At 42.6% G+C, this 20,176-nt stretch overlaps 1 protein-coding gene across 3 annotated transcripts in view; it reads left to right on the forward strand.

Moving 5' to 3' along the window:
* ARHGEF10 (Rho guanine nucleotide exchange factor 10) overlaps positions 1–20,176 on the forward strand; it is a 197,132-nt gene that overhangs the window by 5,719 nt on the left and 171,237 nt on the right. For all 3 annotated transcript variants that reach the window (XM_090033304.1, XM_090033312.1, XM_090033322.1), the window contains exon 2: positions 15,402–15,489. In XM_090033304.1, coding sequence (XP_089889430.1) covers positions 15,450–15,489 — 40 coding nt within the window. In that variant the 5' untranslated portion in view covers positions 15,402–15,449. The remainder of the gene's footprint in view (positions 1–15,401; positions 15,490–20,176) is intronic.

Consider the following 20,176-nt stretch of genomic DNA (forward strand, 5'->3'; position numbering starts at 1 on the left):
GGGGGCAGGGAAGGAACCTACTTAATGATTTTTGTCCTTTCCTCTGCAAGTGAAGGTGGTGAAGCTTGCTAATGTCAGAGTTCAGAGCAAAATTTGTGCTTCCGTGGGAAACTGGAATCTCAATATTTGAAATGGTATTTATATAGCCTTTTGAAGGTTGAAGAACACTGTGACCATTCTACTATTATTAGGTTTTTTTTTCTTGCTGTAGTTGTATTCTTTATAGCAACCCTTCTCCACCCCAGAAAATGAACAAACAATATGAAAGTATTTAACAATTATGTGATGTCCAAGATGGTCAACTGCATACAATCCATTTTTCCTGACAAGAAACAGTAGAATTAGTTTTCCAAAGGCAACCCATTCCAAAGAGCTGCAAATGTTCAGAGTAACTGCCTTAGTTGAGAGACAAATACTTTAAAATCAGTGGGACTTGAGATGGATCCTTGGTGAATACTTTCATCATTTTGTTTCATGAGAATTTTCCTCCAGTGAAAATTTCCATACATCATCAATCAACTTATTCAAAGAATAACTCATTCCTGCTTTATAAACCAATACTCCCATTAACTTAAATGGAAGGCTGGCACAAGCATTTATTTTGCTTTCTGCTTGTATGTTTGTTTTAAAAAACAAAACAAAACAAAGTTAATTCCAGGTATTGTAAACATAAATAAACTTGCATTCTTTATTTTGAAAGCCAAGTATGATTTTATTTTTAGAGGTTGTAAGTGATATGTTGGGTAGTCAGAAAGTTTCTCAGAGCAAGAGATGTTCTGTCATAGCAATCTTGAGTTGTTTGAGTTAATGTCTCATTGTTATGGCAAACTTTTTCTTTCTCTACGCTTTTTGTCATGGCTTCATAATCAAATATTGCCGAGGTCTGTGTTATGATTAAAATGTGTGGTGTGATGTGTGCGACTACATTCTGACACAAGAATGGAAACTTTACTAGATGTTTAAGTATCTGCAACTCTTGCTGTATAGCGAGAGAGCATAATTATGAATGTCACTCCTGTTTCAAATTTTTGGTGAGGAAGTTTGGAAGTGACATCACTAGAAACAGACCTAAAGTTACTGATTTTTCTTAGTGAGTTTCTTTTCATAGTTCTTTGTTTATCCAGAGAAAAAATAATTGAAGAAATCCTTTGTTAATGTCTTTTTTGTGTACTGGACTACAAACCCTTTGTGTTAGGTGCTATACAAGTATAAAAAAAAGATGGTTCTGCTTCAAAAAACATAGAAACTGTCCTAATTTAAAGATAATAGTTAATGTCAAGAATTATTTGTGTTTTTGTTTTTTTGATAGTACAATTATCTGTCTACTTTATATGGTCACCATTATAATTTTTATAGCATTTCACAATCTTTAATGAATTTTATGTTTAAACACCCTATGAGTTAGAGATCCCTGTATTACAGATGGGTGACCTGGCCTCAGTTTGCCATGGAGTAGTTCCACAAAAGGAGTTTGGAATTTTTTTAGATGCTTCGTTCTTGAAGTAGAATCCAGAACCCCAAGTTAAGCACTTAGGACTGTGGTTTTCAGCCTTTTTTTGGAAATAAGATGCCTCTCATTTGACTTGAGGCACTTCTCCATAACTTTTTGTGAATTTAGCTTCTGAAAGTGGGTGCTACTTATTTATAGATCAGGGGTGGGCAAAATACAGGCTGTGGGCCAGATCCAGCCTTCCAGGCCATTCTATCCGGCCTGTAGGGCCCCTAAAAAATTTAGAAAAGTAATGTTTATCTACTGACTGCCTGTCAAAGATGACAGGAGACAGGGGCAGTAGGATCCAGGGGAGCCAGTAGGACCCAGCAGCTGGGCTAGCCTGGCCTGCCCCCCCTCCCTACCTAGAAGCCTCTGCTTATCAGAGTCTTCTGGCTTGGGACCTTAGGGCTGTTCCTGCCTCCCTGTACCAGAGGAAAATTCAAGTAAGAGTGGAGGTAGGGGAGAGGAGGCAAGGGAGGGCTGTGGGGACTGCGCCAGTCCTCAGGGATAGGCTGGGCTGGCTCCTGCTGAGTCCTCTGGTCCAGCCATGCAGCTGGGCGATGTGTGGCGCAACAGTGGTTGGCAGGTAGACGGGGAAATGTTGAAAGTGGCCCCAGTGGCAGCAAACAGGCATGCAGAGCACAGCTACAGCTGGGTGGGTGTGTGGGGCCCACGCAGGTGTCCCAGGGCCAGGGCCGGTGGGGGTCAAGAGCAGGGTGGTAGAAGTGCAGGGACCAGGCCAGCAGGGGCTCTGGAGCTGGCTGGCTCCCTACTCTCCCTGTTGGTGTAATCCAGCCCAACTCCATAGATCCCTGCTGGCCCAGACCCATGCCCCTGCTGCCCCACTTTGGGCCTCACTGGTGCTGGCTCCATGCTGTTGTGGTCCACGCCCACTCGCTGTCACTCCTTCCCCCCCCCCCCCACTGCTTTCAGTGCTTCCCTGCCCACCCACTGGCTGCTCCTGCATCATGTGGCTCCCAGCTGCATGGCCAGACCACGGAAGCATGGGGCCTGCACCGGTACCCCAGGGCCAGGAGCAGGAGGGTGTGAGTGTGTGTGTGTGTGTGTGTGTGTGTGTGTCCATGCAATGAGGGAGGGACAGAATGTGTGTGTGTGTGTTTTCGTAGGGCATGTCCCACATGCACATCCCACCATACACATGCACCCACAGCCTCCCTCACACTGCCATACATGCAGGCCTCTCACACACTCCAGTGACCCTCCCCCACACCCCACATATCCACATGCTCCCTCATCCTATGCCCACACGCCCCACACCTTCCCCCTCCCCCACACCCCACATACTCATACCCCACAGCCCCCCACAAATTTATACCCTCCGATCCTCCCCAAAATACAAGAGTAAGACTTCATTTTAAGCTATTATATGATCTACACAACACAAACACGTATAAACCAGGACAAAAATATTTTTTGAAATCAAATGAATTAATGTTGTAGATGGTTGATTTTTTTTAAGAATATAATTTGATATTTTTCTGGTTCTTACCAGAGTACTTTTTGGGGCAAGGGAAGGGACTTCTGGTGGCAAAGGTCAGGGGCTAGAGGGCGGGACTTCCGGTCACAAGATAGTGACTAGGGGGTGGGGCCCCTGTCAAGGTGCGGGGCTACCCATGTGGCCCTTAGCAGCTTGCCATAACTCAGTAAGTGGCCCTCCACCCACAATAATTGCCCACCCCTGTTGTTGATTATAGTGCTTACTACTTCACAGAGGGGATGGGCAGTGGGGGTGGAGGACTGGCCAGGTAGGGACAAACTGAGTCTGTGCTTAACTGCTTGTTTCTGTGTACCTCAGTTACCTACTAACATCTCCCAGGACTCTTCAAAGGTTTTCACAGCATCTCAGGTTAAGAATTGCTGATCTAGGTGTACAGGAGAATAAAGGAATAGAAATACTCTGGAATCTCAAGCCCTTTTGACCTACATGGTGAATAGCCATGCCTAAGAGAACACTGATTGTGAGTTTGCTTTTCCATTTCCTGTACAAATAGGCTGGTATTTGGTGAAAGTCTAGATCCTTCCTTCCCTTCACCATGCAGCACTCAGCTCATCTCATGCACTGGGAAAAAATCTGCAGAAGGGGTCAGGTTGCTGCAGATAAATATCCCCTTGAATGAAAGGTAAAGCGTAATGAAGGGAATCTAAATATTTTGGTTTAGTTCCCAGTCTGCTTTTGGAGCAGAGCATATATGCAGTGTTTTTTGTTCATGGTTAGTTGTAATACAAGATGCTATGTAATGTGAAAGGTTGGCAGAATAAACACAGCTTTTCAGATGCATGGCTTACATATATTTTATCCCTGAAAAATGTTTGTTCTCTAGATATTCCATGCATTCTGATATTTGGGGATTCCTCATACAGTGATTTCATAATATTACTAAATAATGTGCAAATATTAAAGAATATAAACCCCCCCTGCACAATATGATAGATGCTGTTTAAAGGCAGTTTTAAAAAAATGAATATCTTGTCAATCATTCTTGGCACAATTTCCATATTGGGTTCCAGCTGTGGTAAAAAGCTGCTGCAATCTGACTGCCTCATTCATGCTTTGTAGACATTCTTTTTTGTAAGTGAAAGTTTTCAAAATACACAACTTGTAATTCATAAGAACAGCCCCAAAGGCTGTGTCCTGATAAGCGTGAATGTTTGTTTCTCTGGGGACAAGTAGCAGTGGCACATCTCCTAGGGAACACTCATGGCATGCGTGCTCTGCTGTGCGGCAAGTTACCTTGGGTGGGGTAGGGGAGGCAGGGGCCAGCAACTGTGCTGGCTCCAGAAGCCTTACCTGGGGGCCTTGGGGAGCTGTAGCCTGGCCAGAAGCTGGAGCGTGACTCTGGCCAGTCAGTCTCTGGTTTTGGGCAGCGCGTGCTGCTGCCATGTGTCACCCCACTTTTTTTTAGCCTATGTTTTTTGGGGGTTTTTTGACCCCAGGTTCATCAGGGGTCAAAATACAACCCTGTGCTGTAAGGTAGCAGTGTGGGAAATGCCTGTATGTGTGGTGTGTCCCACTGCAGATGGGTCTGTGGTGCCACATACTGCATGTCCACGCTTGTCTGGATGCAGCCATAAAGAACAAATTATTCTTCAAATTTTAATTTTATCTATGCAGCAAGGCCAACTTTAAAAATTAAAAAAGGGAAATCTACACAGCAAGTTTCCAAGAGAGCTCTATGGTTGCCTGAACCAGGCCATGGTCAGAATGGACACAGTGGCTTTTTTGATATCCTGGGGAAGAGTCAGCATGGTTTTTGTAAAGGGAAATTCTGCCTCCCCTCTCTGCTAGAGTTATCTGAGGGTGTTAAAAAACACCCAGACAAGGGAGATCCAGCTGTCAATATATTTGACTTTCAAAAAGCATTCAACAAGGTTCTTCTCCAAAGGCTTTAAAAAACAAAACAAAACAAAAACTGTGTAGTGTTACACGGAATTGGGGGGAAGATTGTTTCCTGGATTGACGAATGGTTAAAAGATAGGAAGCAAAAAGTGGGGTGAAAGAACCAAAAGACTGCTTGTCAGTATGGAGGGAGGTCAAATGTGGCGTCCCTTGGGGATCTGTTCTGGGCACAATTTTATTCAGTGTTTTCATCAGCAATCTTCAAATAGAGATTTTACTATGCACATCCAGTTTGCAGATGCTACTGAATTATACCAGGTAGCCAAATCGAAGATGATGAAGAGAAGCTGCAGAAAGGTCTCACCTAGCTGAGTAAGTGGAAATAACAGTGGCAGATGAACTTTCATGTTGAGAAGTACAAGGTAATGCACATGGGGAAAACTAACCTCAACTAGATGTACACAATGCTGGGTTCCAAGCTAGCTGTTACAACTTGGGGAAAGAGAACTTGGAGTTATTGTGTGCTGACAGATATGGGGGACCCTCCCAAAAACAGCGCTTTACTGGAAAAGGAATCATTTCAGTTTAACCTGGTTTGCAGCATGTGTATAGCTTGCATGCTTCAGTGGGGCTTTTGGGTGCTTTTATCTAATAGCTGATTCAATCAACTATTAGATAAAAGCGCCAAAAAGCCCTGCTGAAGTGTGCAAACTATATACAGATGCTGAAAGCCAGTTCAAACTGATGCAATTCCTCTGCCATGCTAAGCACAACACATGCACCTGGGTGTGCTGACCTAAAAGTAAAGTGCTGGGATTTTTTTCCTCCCTTGTCTGTAAGCAGCTATTGAGCTGATACAGACACTTCTAAAAACAATGTGGAGCAATGATGAAAAAGGGCCAATAAAATGTTGGGTATCATTTGGGAAGGGAATTAAACCAAAAGGGGAACATTGCCATGCCATTAAACAAATCTTTGATGCACCCACATCTGGATTAGTATGTGTAGTTGTGGTCTCTGCAATTTAAAAAAGATGTAGTCGAGTTGGAAAAGGTACTGAGAAGGACAACCACAATGATTGTTCAGGGGTGTGAAACTGTTGCCATGCTAGGAGAGACTGAAAAGGCTTGGACTCTCAGTTTGGAAAAAAGACTGTGAGGGGATACAATAGAAGTCTTCAGGGGCAGATCCAGGATTGTGTGAAGAGGGGGTGCAGCACTGCAGGGGCGGCTGCAGATACGGATCCAGGATTTGGCAAAAGAGGGTGCGGTTGCAGGGGTTGCACAGCTGTTCCGTGCCTCCTTCCCCTGTCCCGGCCCACACTGGGGCAGGCAACCCCTTAGCTGCTGCTCTGCCACCCTGTTGAAGACCTATGAAAGGCAAGCATTTCCCCTATCTTCCCCTTGCTGCTCAGAGCCATTTTTCCATCCCTTCCCTCTCTGTGCTGTCTATCCAACCCCCTCCCATGTCCCCTCTCCTGCCTGATGCTGCCAGGTGCTCTGCTGGGAATGAGACAAGGTCATGTCCACTCCAGCTGGGCTGTGTTTAGAGGCCTGTAATCAGTTGCTACATGAAACTTTGTTTAATCAGTCTCATTTTATAAGCTACCACTATCAGCAGTTTCTGCTGCCTAAGATCCTTCATTCTTATCATCTTCATGGACTTCTGAAAACTAAAGGTTTGGCTGGATTGAGACAAGCTTCTCTACTCATGTTAGTTTATTTCTTAATTTGGTGCGATCATTTCCAAACATAGACTAGTTTCTTTCACATGCTGCAGAAGATGGAGGAATCTGAAGCAGGCAAGAAGAAAGAGGAGTCAGAGGCAGTGTCATGTAGAGGCCTTGCCACCATGTTGCAGGATGGATATGCTTGGCAGAATTCCAGACCACACTTCTGGACCAAATACCTGAAGATGTTCTGTAATCTGCAACATTTGAAAATACCTTTCCAACATTGAGTCCTAAGTGTGTTGCATGTTTTGTAATCCAGTCAAATAGTAGCAGTGCTATCATCACTGACATTTCTGCCTTTGAATCTTGGATTCAAGAGGTTTGCAGCAGCATGAATTGATTGGCAACAAAATTCTTCTTGTCTGTTAATAAAGTTTTTCACTTTTCTTTCTTCCGTACTTGTGAGCGTAGATACACTTAGATTCTCAAAAACAGTTGATTTTTATCTGGGCCATTTGGTAAGCAATGTCTGACAAAAGTGCACAGTCTGATTCAGATGCAGGGCTTGCTGAAGAAATTGGCTTTAGAACCTTCAGGGAGTTCTGCAGCACAACCCAGAAGGCATCCTCATCAAGTACAGTGTTCCTTGCACTTCTGGGTACTTCAAGAAACAGTAATAAATAAGGATCTTAAAGAGCTTCATTGTTTCTTAGTAAACTTTCAAATGAGATCACCACTCCACCCCATCTAGTTTACTATAGAGTTTTGAGTGTCACTATTTTATTCTTTGCATTCTTTTCTTCCTGCTTCTTTGTGAAGACTGCAGCTACAATATGAGTAGCTTTTACATGTTTTAGGACTTCTTTTGCTCTTCTGTAGATCTTTTACAGAGTATCCAACTTCATGATGTTATTTAGAGACAAGTTTAGCACATGGGATGCAAATCCTATTGCAGTAATATGTGAATATTTATGCAGTATGGTCTCCCATGCTGCTTTCATGTTACTTGCCTTGTCAGGCAGCAAATCAAATACTTTACCACTCCCAGTATTCTTTAGGAGTTGACATATTTTACTGCTGATATACTCTGCAGTATGCCTGTTTTCTCCTGTTTCAATGCTTCTGTATAACAACACCTCAGCCAGGTTTTTTAAGTGTATAATTCCTTCTCCCCACACATTTGTCTGTCTATCTGTAAATACTGCAAAACACAGTGCTTCATTGATTTTTTTTTTTCCTTGCACAGATTGCATTGCACATTCATATTCTGACTCAGAAAGAGGCTTGCTCAAGGAATGTCTGCTGGGGAAATAGTATGATGGTCTTAGTAATTTAAAGGCTTCCTGCTAGTATGCATTTTCAGTTATTGACAATAAGAATAATATTGCTCTTGCAAGAGCAGGGATATATATATTAGCCAGGTTCAGAAAGGGCTTAGACTGATTCATGGATGATGGATCTATTAGTAGCTGTTGACTAGGGCAGTTGAAGATGTTTCTTCTGGCATCCCTGATGGTGGATGCTAGGGAGGATATTGAAAAGGGGATCACTTTAGAGATATCTGGTTCAGTGCTTTCTCTCTAAAGTATCTACTCCTTTCACTCTTAGAGACAGGATACTGAGTTAGATAGACCAATATAGCCCTTCTTATGTTCTGTTTTATGGTGATATTTTTTAAAATTTTCCCTACTGGACTTCTTGCAACAGTTGTTCCTAAAGTTAGTGGGCACCATCTTCCAAGCAGTCATGGTTCTTTAAGATAAAAACAGAAAAACTTTCTGATTTATATTTTCTTAGGAAATGTCACCAACTTGTCTTTCCTAGACATTAAAATTAATTTAAACTGTGATTCATACAGTCATACATTTTCTTAAAGTAGCAGTGGTAGAGTATGTAAGACAGTCTTTTTTTAGTTCTCTAATGTGTAGAAAGTCTCCATTTTTGTTAAGCTAGGAATTGGCACTTGGACATGGAATAGTCTGTGAAGGGATAGATGTGTGTCATCTGTATGTTGGGTTTCCAGGGTTGGTGACTGTATCACTTCTGGAGGGAGTGTATTCCACAGTCTGGATACCCTGACTGTGAAGCTTTTCCTAAAGTTGAGCCTGAATCGATCTTCCAGGTGTTTGTGGCCATTACTCCTGGTTTTCCCCTTGGGTGCCCTGATGAACAGTGGCTTACTGAGCCCTTGATGTATTCCCTTAGTGTAGTGGTAACCTGCTACCAGGTCCCTTCTCAGCCTTCTTTTCCACAGGCTGAAGAGTCCCAGATCTCTCAGCCTATCCTCATATGGCTTGTCTTTTAAGACAGTGATCATACGATTAGGTCTTCATTGGACTCTCTCAAGCTTGTCCACATCCTTGTTAAAGTGTGGTGCCCAGAACTGGATGCATTACTCCAGCTGTGGTTTTACCAGTGTCAAGTAGAGTGGAAGAATCTCCTCGGTTTTGCTGGAGATGCATTGATTGATACATGCCAAAGTATTATTGGCCCTACTGGCTACAACATTGCTCATATTCATACTGTGGTCTATTATTACCTTTCATTTGTGGTGCTAGTCAGTTTGGTGCCACCAAGCCTGTAGGTTTGTTGGGGGTTACACGTCCCGAGGTGGAGCACTTCAGTTCTTGACGTTGAACTTCATCAGATTCTGATTTGCCCAACTTGCCAGCTTGTCTAGGTCTGTCTGTAGCTGTATCTTATCTTCGTGCGTGACCACCCCACTCCCCCATAACTTGGTGTCATCCACAAACTTGGCCAGTGAGCTCTTCACCCCCACATCCAAATCATTAATAAAGATGTTGAAAAGTACTGGACAGAGCACCGACCATAGCCCATTGATTAGTTTTATAGCTCAGGTTATCCAAAAGCTAGAAAAATGTTGTTAAGCAGTGGGATAAGTTCATGTGCAGCTGTTGCGAGGTAAATTCTACTACTGGGTACGTGGAAGCAGGGTTTTACAATGCCAGGAGACGGATCTTTTTCACAGATTTAGTTATTTAGTCCTGATAAGAGCTTGTGTCCTTTCCTCCCCTGCCCTTCCTCTTTTTCTCCCCTCCCTCTTTCTGCCCCTCCTCCCCATGAGACGTTGGAGTGCTATGTATCTTTGAAAAATGATCCAGAATTGGTATTTTTCAGGGTCAAGGATAATGTAGTGGGGAAGCTGTCCCTGTGGGATAGTGAGAAGCTACCCTTGGAAATCCTTCTGGCATCCTATTGCTTTAAGTAATCCTGGTAGTTTCCTGGTTCCACTTTGTCTCAAATAATTCTGCTTATTTACAGGTCACTCTGTCAGCCTGAATTTTTTTTTTAATATTAATATTTTTCTTTATATAAACATACCTATTTTCATATTAAAATAATTAAAAGCTTGAATTAAGATAAATTAAGATAAGATAAATGACACAGGTTTGTCAGTGACTTATGAAAGGAAGTTGCACTGCTGAATAGGTGGAAGTCACTGGCCAAGCAGCTAGAAATAGCATTTAAAAATGCTAAACCAGCTTTTAACATCCATAACATTGTCAAATAATATAAAGTGTATTTTCTTCATTTCTGTTGGTTCACTGAGTTCGGTTCAATAACTAGTTTGTGCCCAGCTGCGAAACCAATTGTGAGCAGAAAAAGAGGAAAGCTTATTTTTCTCTTATGCTTACTGAATCAGTTATGAGAGAATATAGTAGTCTGAGTTCTCAATTTTGATATGGAAAGGAGAAAGGGCTAAAAGATCTCTTGAAGTTTCTTCCAGCTGTATATTTCCATGACATTTATGGTGTTGAGAAAAAGTAAGGATCTGTATGAATTTATTAGCATATATAATTATTTAAAAAACTGTGTATAGAGATATGTTGGTATCACTTAGAGTACTTTTTACTAACTATTGAGACAACTTTTCTTTTTGTAAGAAAATGGAGAATTAGATTAAAATTACTAATTTAAGTGAAGTAATTCAGCATTCTGAATTAGATTATGACTAAAAGGTAATTTATAGAATCATAGAATAGTAGGGTGGAAGTAGGTTCTGGAAGCTATCTAGTCTAACTCCCTGGCTGAGGCAAGATGATTCCTCCTGACCAAGCCATTCTAGTCAAGTGTCTGCCTAATTTGTTTTAAAAAATTGTGTCTAAGAAAGGAGATTCCACAACCTTTGAGTAGCTTGTTTCACTGCTTAAACTTTGGAGTAAGAAAGTTCTTCCTAATCTATACCCTAAATTTACCTTGCTGCAACATAAGACTGTTGCTCCTTGTCTTGTCTGTGAAGGCCACAGATAGTAGCCTATTTCTGTCTTCCATAGAACCACCCTTTGGATCTTTGGAGACTGTTATCAAATTCTCCCTTAGAATTATTTAATCAGATTGAAAGAAGTAGTTTCTTCTTCAGTAATATATGTTCCTCTTTGCTAGGCTGTTTCTAATCTATTCATATTTTTCTTGAAGTGCCTTCCCCAAAAACTGGACAGAGTAGCCTGGGTGAGGCTGTACTAGTGGCAAATAAAGTAGGGAAAATAACTTATTTTGATTTGCCAGTGATGCACCTATGCACACAGTATGATTCTGGCTTTCTTTCCGCTCACAAGAACACACTGGGCAGTATTCAGCTTATGATCTGATTTGTAAGTTTTGATTTGAATCCATCCCCCTGTCTCTCAGAAGAGTAGTGAAAACTTCCCCTCAGTATTCCTCTTCTGTTGTATAGGATGTTGCTTTTGGCTTTGTAAGCTTATACATTATGATTAGATCAGGTTAAGAGCACTTAAAACTTGAAAGATCATCACAAATTAAGGCTCATTTGGATCTGATTGTATAGGGGCCCCAGGAGCAGGAATAGAAGGAAACCCACTATGCACCTTAAAGTTATGCCATTTTGGGTGAGGATCATCTTTGAGCTGTGCTAGTGGCGGAGGGGGGGTTCCCTTATCTTCCTGCTCCTGGGGTCCCTGCACAACCAGATCCAGCCTCTGTCAGGCCTTGCAAGTGAAGTGAAGGGGAGGGGGAGGGTAGGTAAGGAGCTGCTAGGCAGTGAAGAAGTGGTCAAGGTGGGGGAAGGGAGCTGTCAGAAAGAGGCAGAGCCCAGTGGGAGGAGGTGGCATGAGCAGCAGGGAGCTTGGGACCAGGCAGGGAAGGGAACCCTTTCCATGCCTGCTTCTGATGCCCCACCCACTGGGTGATCTGGTTGGCAGGGCAGCAGTTGCAGCGGAGTTGGGAAGGAAGGGGAGTGATCCAGGGGTAGAGGTCCTAATCATAGGGTGGAGAGGGAGGTTGAGGGTGAATTGGGGGCTGTGGGGTGATTTTGGGGGGATCCAAGCAGCACAAGGAGGCCCATCCTTCTCCTCTTCCACCCCTGCCTATACTGTGACTAGAGAGCCAGTGAGCAGGGCAGGTGTGGAGCAGCCTTTCAGCCCTAACCACACCCCTGCTTAACAACCCTCTATATTTGAGCATATTTGAGCAGTGTACATTAGAGAAGGTGTTAAGCTGGAATGTGTGACTAAGCACTAGTATTAGCTAACCTTAACACAGCTAATATTCCTTAGAATTAGGACCTGCTAGCTCTGATAGCATAAACTAACCCTAAAGGACATCCTATTTATGCATCATACTATTTTATAGTATTTGATAGGGGGAGAGATCGTATTTCTGCAGAGGATGCCTTTGGAACCCTAAATACACTTGCTCTGTCTTCTGATTGTGATTGGGACATCAGGATTAATATCTGAAGGCCAAAAAGCACTCAAAAATCATATCACTGCAAGATAAAAGTTGAATTAATGCAAAGGTGAAGTTACAAAGGATCTTTCCATAAGCCACTGCACCTTTTCTTGTACCTCTTTATGAATAACTGTACCAGGTTATTTAAGGTCAAATGTGGCCCAATGATTAGATTTCAAGCAACAAATGGTAGAATCACTTTTAAAATGCACATTTACAATAGTTGAAAAAGAGCACAGTTATTTGGATGCCTTCTAGATGGCTTTTCAAAGATGATGAGTGGTGGTGTTATGGGAAAAATCAGGAGTAGTTTAATGTCAGGGTAAAACTAGTAATTCCATCTTCTAGCTTGAGAAATATTGGTTCAGTTGATTCATTGAGTTTTGAAAGATATGGAAAGTGACTAACTCTACTAACTATATTTAGTTTATTTTGCATGGTAATTTTGGTAGAGTAAAATGTTTTCTTGACATTTTGCAGGTGACAGGTAGGAATGTGTGTTTCAGCTCATCTGAAATATATTGGTTTGGGAGAGGTTTTAGGAGAGCTGATGAGAAATAAAATGAAACAGTTCCTCTTTAATTAAGATTAGTAAATCCAAAGCTATTCAGAAGAGTGTTTAGAAAAGTGAATGTGTATCTAAAATTATCAGAACACATTGGGACTCTATTACCAAAACTATCCCTCTCCCTTCTAAATCAGACCTCTCCCTGCAATAACATGAGCATTCCATAGATACGTTTGATGGGAGGGAGTTGACTGGACAGGTTCCTCCTTCTCCCAGAGCTTGCTTTAATTATTCACATTCCTTTCCATTAAGAACAATTGACTAAGTCAGAGAGACCAGTATTTCTTCACTGGGTCCTTGGATTCCACCATTTCCCCCTAAATACACTGTGGAATCATTTTTTCTCCAACAATCTGAGTGTTTTGTGGGATGGTATAAATCCTGTGAAATCCTTTCCTCCTTCACTGCCTTGGTGTTTGTGTTTTGGGGGCAGTGGGTGCGGAGTGAGGAGGAAGAAACCTGGTAATAGTCCATGCAAGATGGGGACTTGGGAAACCTAGATTCCAGTGCTAGCTCTGCCACTGACTTGTGTAACCTTTGGAAAATTGCTTCACTAATTCTTCCCCCTGTTTGCATTCTGTCCTTTGACTTCCTTGTCTACTTAGGCTGGGAGGTAGTCAGGTCAGAGCTGTCTCTTTTTTTTTTTTTTTAACATCTGTACAATACCTAATATCATTGAACATTGTTAGACCATCTGCATGCTACTGTGTTACTTTTACAAAATACTGTCATAAGGAAAGGACTTCCTGGATTCTGGCATTTTTCACTCCTAGGCTGGATCCAGAGGTGCAGGCACGTGCGGTTTATGGCTCTGCAAACCGCTTTGTGGTGCCACACCAGATGCCTGGCACGTTTAAAATGTGATATGCACTACAGATTTTCAGTTTGTGGGCAAAATTTGCTACCAGGAAATCCCAGCAGCCAAACACCCCTTCCCCCACCCCCTGCTCCTGCCTTGGTAAGTGTCATGGCATGTGCCACAGGACCACGTACTGGCAGACATGGAGGCTTGGTCCTTCCGGGAGATGCTCTAACTGCCTGCCAGAGTGTCACCCCTCCTCTAGTTCTGCCCTGGCTCCTGCAGCACACTGGGAGCTGGGAGGAGTGAGGAAACAGCAGTTTCCCTGAAGTGGGGCATTTTGCCCTGCACCAAAGCCCAAGTGCAGGGGTGTATACTTTTTTTTGCATGTGAGGACATGCCCCTAGGCTGCATCCAGATGTGCATGGATGTTTGGTTCCCTGGGGACAACTAGTGGTGATGCACCTTGTTCCACTGTCCCCAAGGAACACCTGTGCTATATGTGCTCTGGTGTGTGGCAAGCTAGTCCAGGTGGGATAGGGGAGGCTGGGGACAGTCCAGTGCTGGCCCCAGCAGCAACCTTACCTGGGGTCCTGAGGGCCTCCCAGGGTGGTAGCAGTGGCGATACTGCTGTGTGGAACCTGGCTGGCAGCTGAGTGTTGCTCTGGCTGGCCAGGCTCTGGCTTCATGTGTTGTACACTGCCACCACATGTGCTGCTCCACTTTTTTTTCCCCTAAGAGTTTTTTTGACTGCGCTGCTCCTTTACAGTGAGGAGAACAACGGAACGTGAGGTGTGTGGCACCACAGATACGTCTGCAGCACCACATAGCACGTGGCTGTGCTCATCTGGATGTGGCCCTAGTATGTACTCTAGGTCAAAATGTGTGGTGTTGCAGAGAGTCCATTTTCACTTTAATGCTGGCCTACTCAAGTGATTAGTTGTCTGTACTGCATAAGGGGGTGGGGTGTGGGGGGTGAAGCTTGGTTTTCTCTGTAAGCCAAAGTTGGGAACTGGAAGCTGAGATATGATTCTTGTTCCGCTCTTCCTATAAGTAGAGGACAGAACCTAATCAAGATTCTCAACCTTTCTAGAAAAGGAAAAGATTTTAAAGGGTGTGTTTGATTAGAATTTTTTTTTAACTAAACCTGTTTCTCATTTCTATCCTAAATTTAACAAAAAGAACTTCAGCAGAAGCCTGGGAAGGACAATTATGGCATTTTACTACTTGGACTGTTATTTTTCAAAGTGAACAAAAGGATCTCTGTGCGGTACTGCAAATTATTACTGCAAGGCTAGCAAAAGTGAATTATTTGTTGCAAGGGAAAGATACCTCAGCACCGGGTTAATGAACATGCTACCAGTAGTTAACTCCTTGCTACTAGGACTTGGTAATTTCTGCTTCTTAATTGCCGAATGGAAAATGCATTAGGATGACCAGTGGGCGTTCTAGAATTCCACTTGTCCCAGCACACACACGTTGCATTACCAAAAGGAGTTCATGTCCTGTGTAGGCACTAAAGTGAGCTTCTTTTGATATTCTGGACATCTGCATCACAATGGGAGCAGCTGGGTATAGAACAGTTTGAACATTTGACCTTTTATTGTAAGTACCCAAATGGGAGATAAGCTCTTTAGAAAAAAGAAAATATCAGTAAATGTCTTCTGAAATTAAGGCCCATATGTACTTTTTTTTGTCAAAGAAGTTAAGTTACCCAGTGAAAGAAGACCTTGCTATAATTAAAATCAGAGCCTGAAAATGTGGATATGATGCTTATTTTTTAAAAATGTTCTTTTTTTGTAGGGGTTTCATTTCTGTAAAAGTGACCAGAGCATTTGTGAATACAGTAGCATGGACACCGACGAATTTCCTCCTCCCCCATCACCTGAAGGTAATTGAGTAGCCTGCTTTTAATCACTTTCAGCTGAATGGATGCATCACCTTCCCCATCAGGAACCTTAGTATGACCTCTGTTTATTTTCCAGGTGTTTTGGTTGTACTTGGTATTAACTTCAGGAACATTTTGTGTTTGTTTCTTTAACCCTTACTAGTGAATTGTCCTTCAGGAATTATGCCTAAGACTTGATTCTTGCCTATAATTGTCGTGAAATACTTTCCAGAAACTTCAGTGGGCACTGAATTAAGCTGGAAACTTATTTTTTTTTCAGTAGTCTCCCAATTTTATAAGTCAGTTGCTGTTTAGTGATGCACAGTTATTTACTAAGCGTATTCAGAAATGTCTGTGCTTGCTTAGTTTGGGTATACTTTTTACTTCTTGTTTGTATTCTTAGAAGTAAGATGATCAGTTCCTAGATCTTTTAGATTGGTAAATTCTTGTCCTTCAGCCTGGCTGCTGTGGTCCTATAAGAGGTGTAAATGGCATGCTGGGAACTGGCATGCTGAGAACTTTTTCAATGCAAACACTGTACTAGTCTATCATACATGGGTCTGCACAAAAGAAGGTATGACAGACAGTGAAGGTTGAAGAGGCTGCAGCTGTAGCTTGGAGTGCTGTGAAGGATTATAGGATATTCCAGGCTGGTGTGGGCTCAAGACCCATATGGCTGTCTTCTCTGCCTAACTGCTGGGCCTGGGTATGGAGTGGAGTAAGCAGAACTTGTTAGTTGCTTCCAGTCTTGGACTTAGTGTGGAAGTTGTATATTAGTCTGCAGACTACTGAAATCATGATTTTTTGCAGCTTTTGCAAAACCTAGCATTGCCTATGAAATCTGTAAAACATACTGAAAAGAAAATGCTGGCTTCCCAAGCAGAGAGAGCAGTTCTCAGGGTGCTGTAGCACCCTGTGGCACAGGGGGGAGGGTCTGCCTGCTTGAAGGGTGATTGGCAAGATAGCTGTCACCCCCGCACCTTGCCACTAATTGGCTATGAAGGCTGCCTGTAATGTAGCCACACCTCTTTCCAATTCCTGATAAGGAGTGGGGCCTCATGGCAGTCAGCCAGTCAGCCACAAGGGACAGGGCCACTGAGGCCAATCAGAGGCATGGGGGTACACTGCACTCCACCTGTGAGATAGCTGTGGGGCCCTATGTTCTGTCCGTCAAATTAATGGGCAGCCGCCCCAATTTTTGATAGGCTGCTAACTATGGCTCATACTTGGCCCTATTGTGGTTATTGTAATTTATGGTAGCAGCCGTGCCAGTCTCCAGTAGAGCCTGGAATCCTGAGGGCACAAAGGTGGAATAACACAAAGTAACCCTTGTTTCCTTGTGCTTGGGCTTGTACATATGTGTTAGCAATGGAATTTCATTCTTAATCTATTCTGTGGATGTAGAGAGAGTTCAGTGCAGTATGTAGATACCTTTTTGTATGCTGTGCATCATTCTGTAAGTTAACAGACTTTAAAAAATAGTTTGGCTGGGCATCAGTCAGATATCTTTGTCATTGGTTTTTCTAGTTAGTGACTGATTCTGTACTTGTCAGTTATTTCTCCCCTTGTCTCTATACGTAAATTCCATTTTATTTGGTACTGGCAAGATGGCTTATACTATCATTTTATACATTTCATAGTTTGCAATAATTGTACATATTAAGCATCATATGTTGATTTTGTTTAGCAATTAATGTGTAGGAACAGGGGTGAATTAAGACTGGTGATCTATTGAGTTTGGTATCTTATCTATGGCTATGTCATGTTTTATAGGAATGTGAAAGATACTCTGTAATATGTCGTTATGAAATAAGATGCTTTCCAGGGAAAGATTATTTCTGACCTTCATTATTTAGAAGTTGGGTTTTTTTAGGGGTTTTGTTTTGTTTTGGCATTTGTTTTTTTTTTTGCCCAAAGGACAAGTGTTTATATCCTTGCAAAATATGTTCCTTCTTGGGTGCCCTGCTCTAAATCCTTCTTGTTGTAACTCTGGGTTTTGCTTAGTGATTTAATTGTGAACATTGTCAGTTGCCATAGAAGGATTAAAACATCCCCAATAGGTGTTCTGTCTCAATTCTTTAGTGGGGGAAGAGTCTGCTCTTGAGGAACCAACACATTGCATGCAAGCTGCGGTGGCCATTGTTCGAAGAACTGGAAAAAATAAATGTAGCAGCAGCAGATTGAGGCCAGTTCAGAAAAACATTTTGGCATGTGTGTTACACCAGGCATGTGAGATGCAGCACTCATCTATTTTGTGCTAATTGTGACTATGGAGAGGTGTTCTGTTCTAGTGCTAAGAAATTCTTAACTCTGGAAAACAAGGCTGGGGCTGGAGTATACAGACATCGTAGCCCCTTTGCTGGAGAACTACCCAGATGCCTCAAAAGTATGCTCCCCTGCTAGAGTAGTCTAGAGAGTCTACTCCTTGCGTCTCCTTTCCTTTACGGGAGCCCACTGATTGACAGCCTGGCTTCTCCCCTGCTGGAATAGAGGACAGGCTGTTAGTGAGCAGCTAGCAGAGGCCCACATGGCTCCACTCATCCCAGGTGTCACAGCTCTAGGGCCACCTTGGTTCTGTGCTTGGGGTGGGAGGCAAATGTGCTACAGCTGGTGCTGTCCTGAGCCCTGGAAAAATTTTAACCCTGAAAGAATGTTGTTTTTCTTTCCTCCCTGCTGTCCACCAATTAGTTAACTGGTGGGAATGGTGGGGGAGGAGTTATTTCTTGTGGCTTGACCTGTCCTGGGTACTCCCAGGATGGATCAAGTCAAGGGGACAGCCTCCCCAACCCTTGCATAGACCTAGAGTCACTGGTGCTGCTGCCTGAACAGTCTGGGGACTTTCCCAGAATGTTTGGGCATTGGCAAGAGGGTCCTCAGAGGCCACTTGACAGCTCACCACTGCTTAGGTTATCAAGAAGCCCAGTGCTTCCTTTCCCCCTCCCTCCCCTCCCCCCCTCCCCTTGGAGAGTGAGAATGCGGAGAAACTGTGCCATACTGGGGGTCCACAAGACCCAAGAGAAGCATGAAGGCATGTACACTAGGGCTAGAAGAGATTTTTCTGGTTGCAAGTGCTGTTAGTTCTTTTGCAGAAGAGCAGGTTTTCCTCTGGTGATAAATCTCTTGAGTGTCTGTACACTAGTGACTTTTTTTTTATGCTGAGACAAAGGTATTTCTCCACAAATGTAGTGCCTGACCAAAGCTCATGTGTCTTTGCCAAAATGGGGCTAAATATTGTAGCCCCTTTTGGACAGCCTTTCAGACTTTAAACTGAGATTAGATTTATTTAAAATGTGTGAAGACATTTATGTGGCACTGCTGTTGATGAAAATCCTTACCTCCCCCCTTTCAAAGACCTAACTCTTCAAGATTCCTGAGGCTGGAGTATCTTTTCAATTAAAAGTATTGATTTAAAGCCACTAATGAATCATCAGGTTTGAATTTACAGAAGCTTTTTCTCTCTTGTGAAAACAGAATATTAATAAAAGGCACGGCAGTTCAATTAACCTAAGGCTCTCACATTACAGTGTGATAAACCATCTCAGCAGTCGTGCTGATGTGCATTTTCATTCATTTCCTAAAGGTCAGACACCACTGTTTCTAAAACAATTTAGTGACCCAGACTCCAGCTGCAACATAACATGCTTTGCAAAGTGATAAATCTACTTACATTGTGTGTGGGATCACTCCACTCCACCTCAACCATTTTGAACAAAGGAGAATAATGGATTTGGGTGCTAAGAGCATATTTAAGTTCCTTTTGGACATCAGTGAAAATGTGGGGTGTTTGAGCTGTTGCCCACTTAATTTTTTTAAAGAGTTGCTTGGCCAATATTTTCACATGCTGGAGGTAAAGGTTTATATTTAGACACCTGAATAAAATGTGCCTGCCTTGCAGAAAATTTAAGTTAAAAAGAAGTTAATGTAAGTTCTGTTGTTTCTAAGGACTTTGTCATTGCTCAGGATGTCAGCTGACTTCATGGGATTTTGTTTCGCTTCTAGGTGTTACCACCATAAATACATGTGGGCTCTTTGCTGTTTACAGGAAGACATGTGACAAATCTCATGTTTTATTTTGGCTCTTTCAGTGATTTTCTTGCCTAGTGTCTCCTGGGAACTTTACCTGTGCTTTTCAATAAGTTAAAATTGGTTCTGTTATCATTACCAACTTTCCTATGGAGGCATTCTGAAAAGGAATTTCTGTTTGTGTAGCTTTTGCACAAACATAGGCAGTGTTACTTAGCACCGAGGTTGGGTGGGAGGGCAAGCATACCACTTGCTCTGAGCTGCGGCTTGGTGGGGTGCAAAAATAGCAGCCACTGCTGCTGCTGGCCTGGGGCCATCACATTGCCCACAGAGAAGAACTTCCCAGTTACCTGTCTGGTAAGTAGTATTACTTTATACACCAAGCATTTGGATCAGGCCCACAATGTTTTGCAATAATTTGTCATATGCCTTTTAAAAGTTGCCCTTGGAGCATTCAAAGAAGTTTTTCTTTTGAGCTTTTTGAATAATCAGAGTTTATTCATAGAACAGAAATAGACTACCTAGTTGTGATAGGCTTTTTGTAAGTGATCTATGAGCTTTCCCCTCTAGTCTCAGAACTGGTAATATATGGCGTACTGTCTTTTTGTTCCTTAAATATCTATCAAAACATTGAAACTTTCAAGTGTTGTTTAATCAAAAGCCTCTC

The sequence above is a fragment of the Crocodylus siamensis genome, chromosome 1 (assembly GCF_052110815.1).
Source record: "Crocodylus siamensis isolate JL-2025a chromosome 1, ASM5211081v1, whole genome shotgun sequence".
Classification (NCBI taxonomy): domain Eukaryota; kingdom Metazoa; phylum Chordata; order Crocodylia; family Crocodylidae; genus Crocodylus; species Crocodylus siamensis.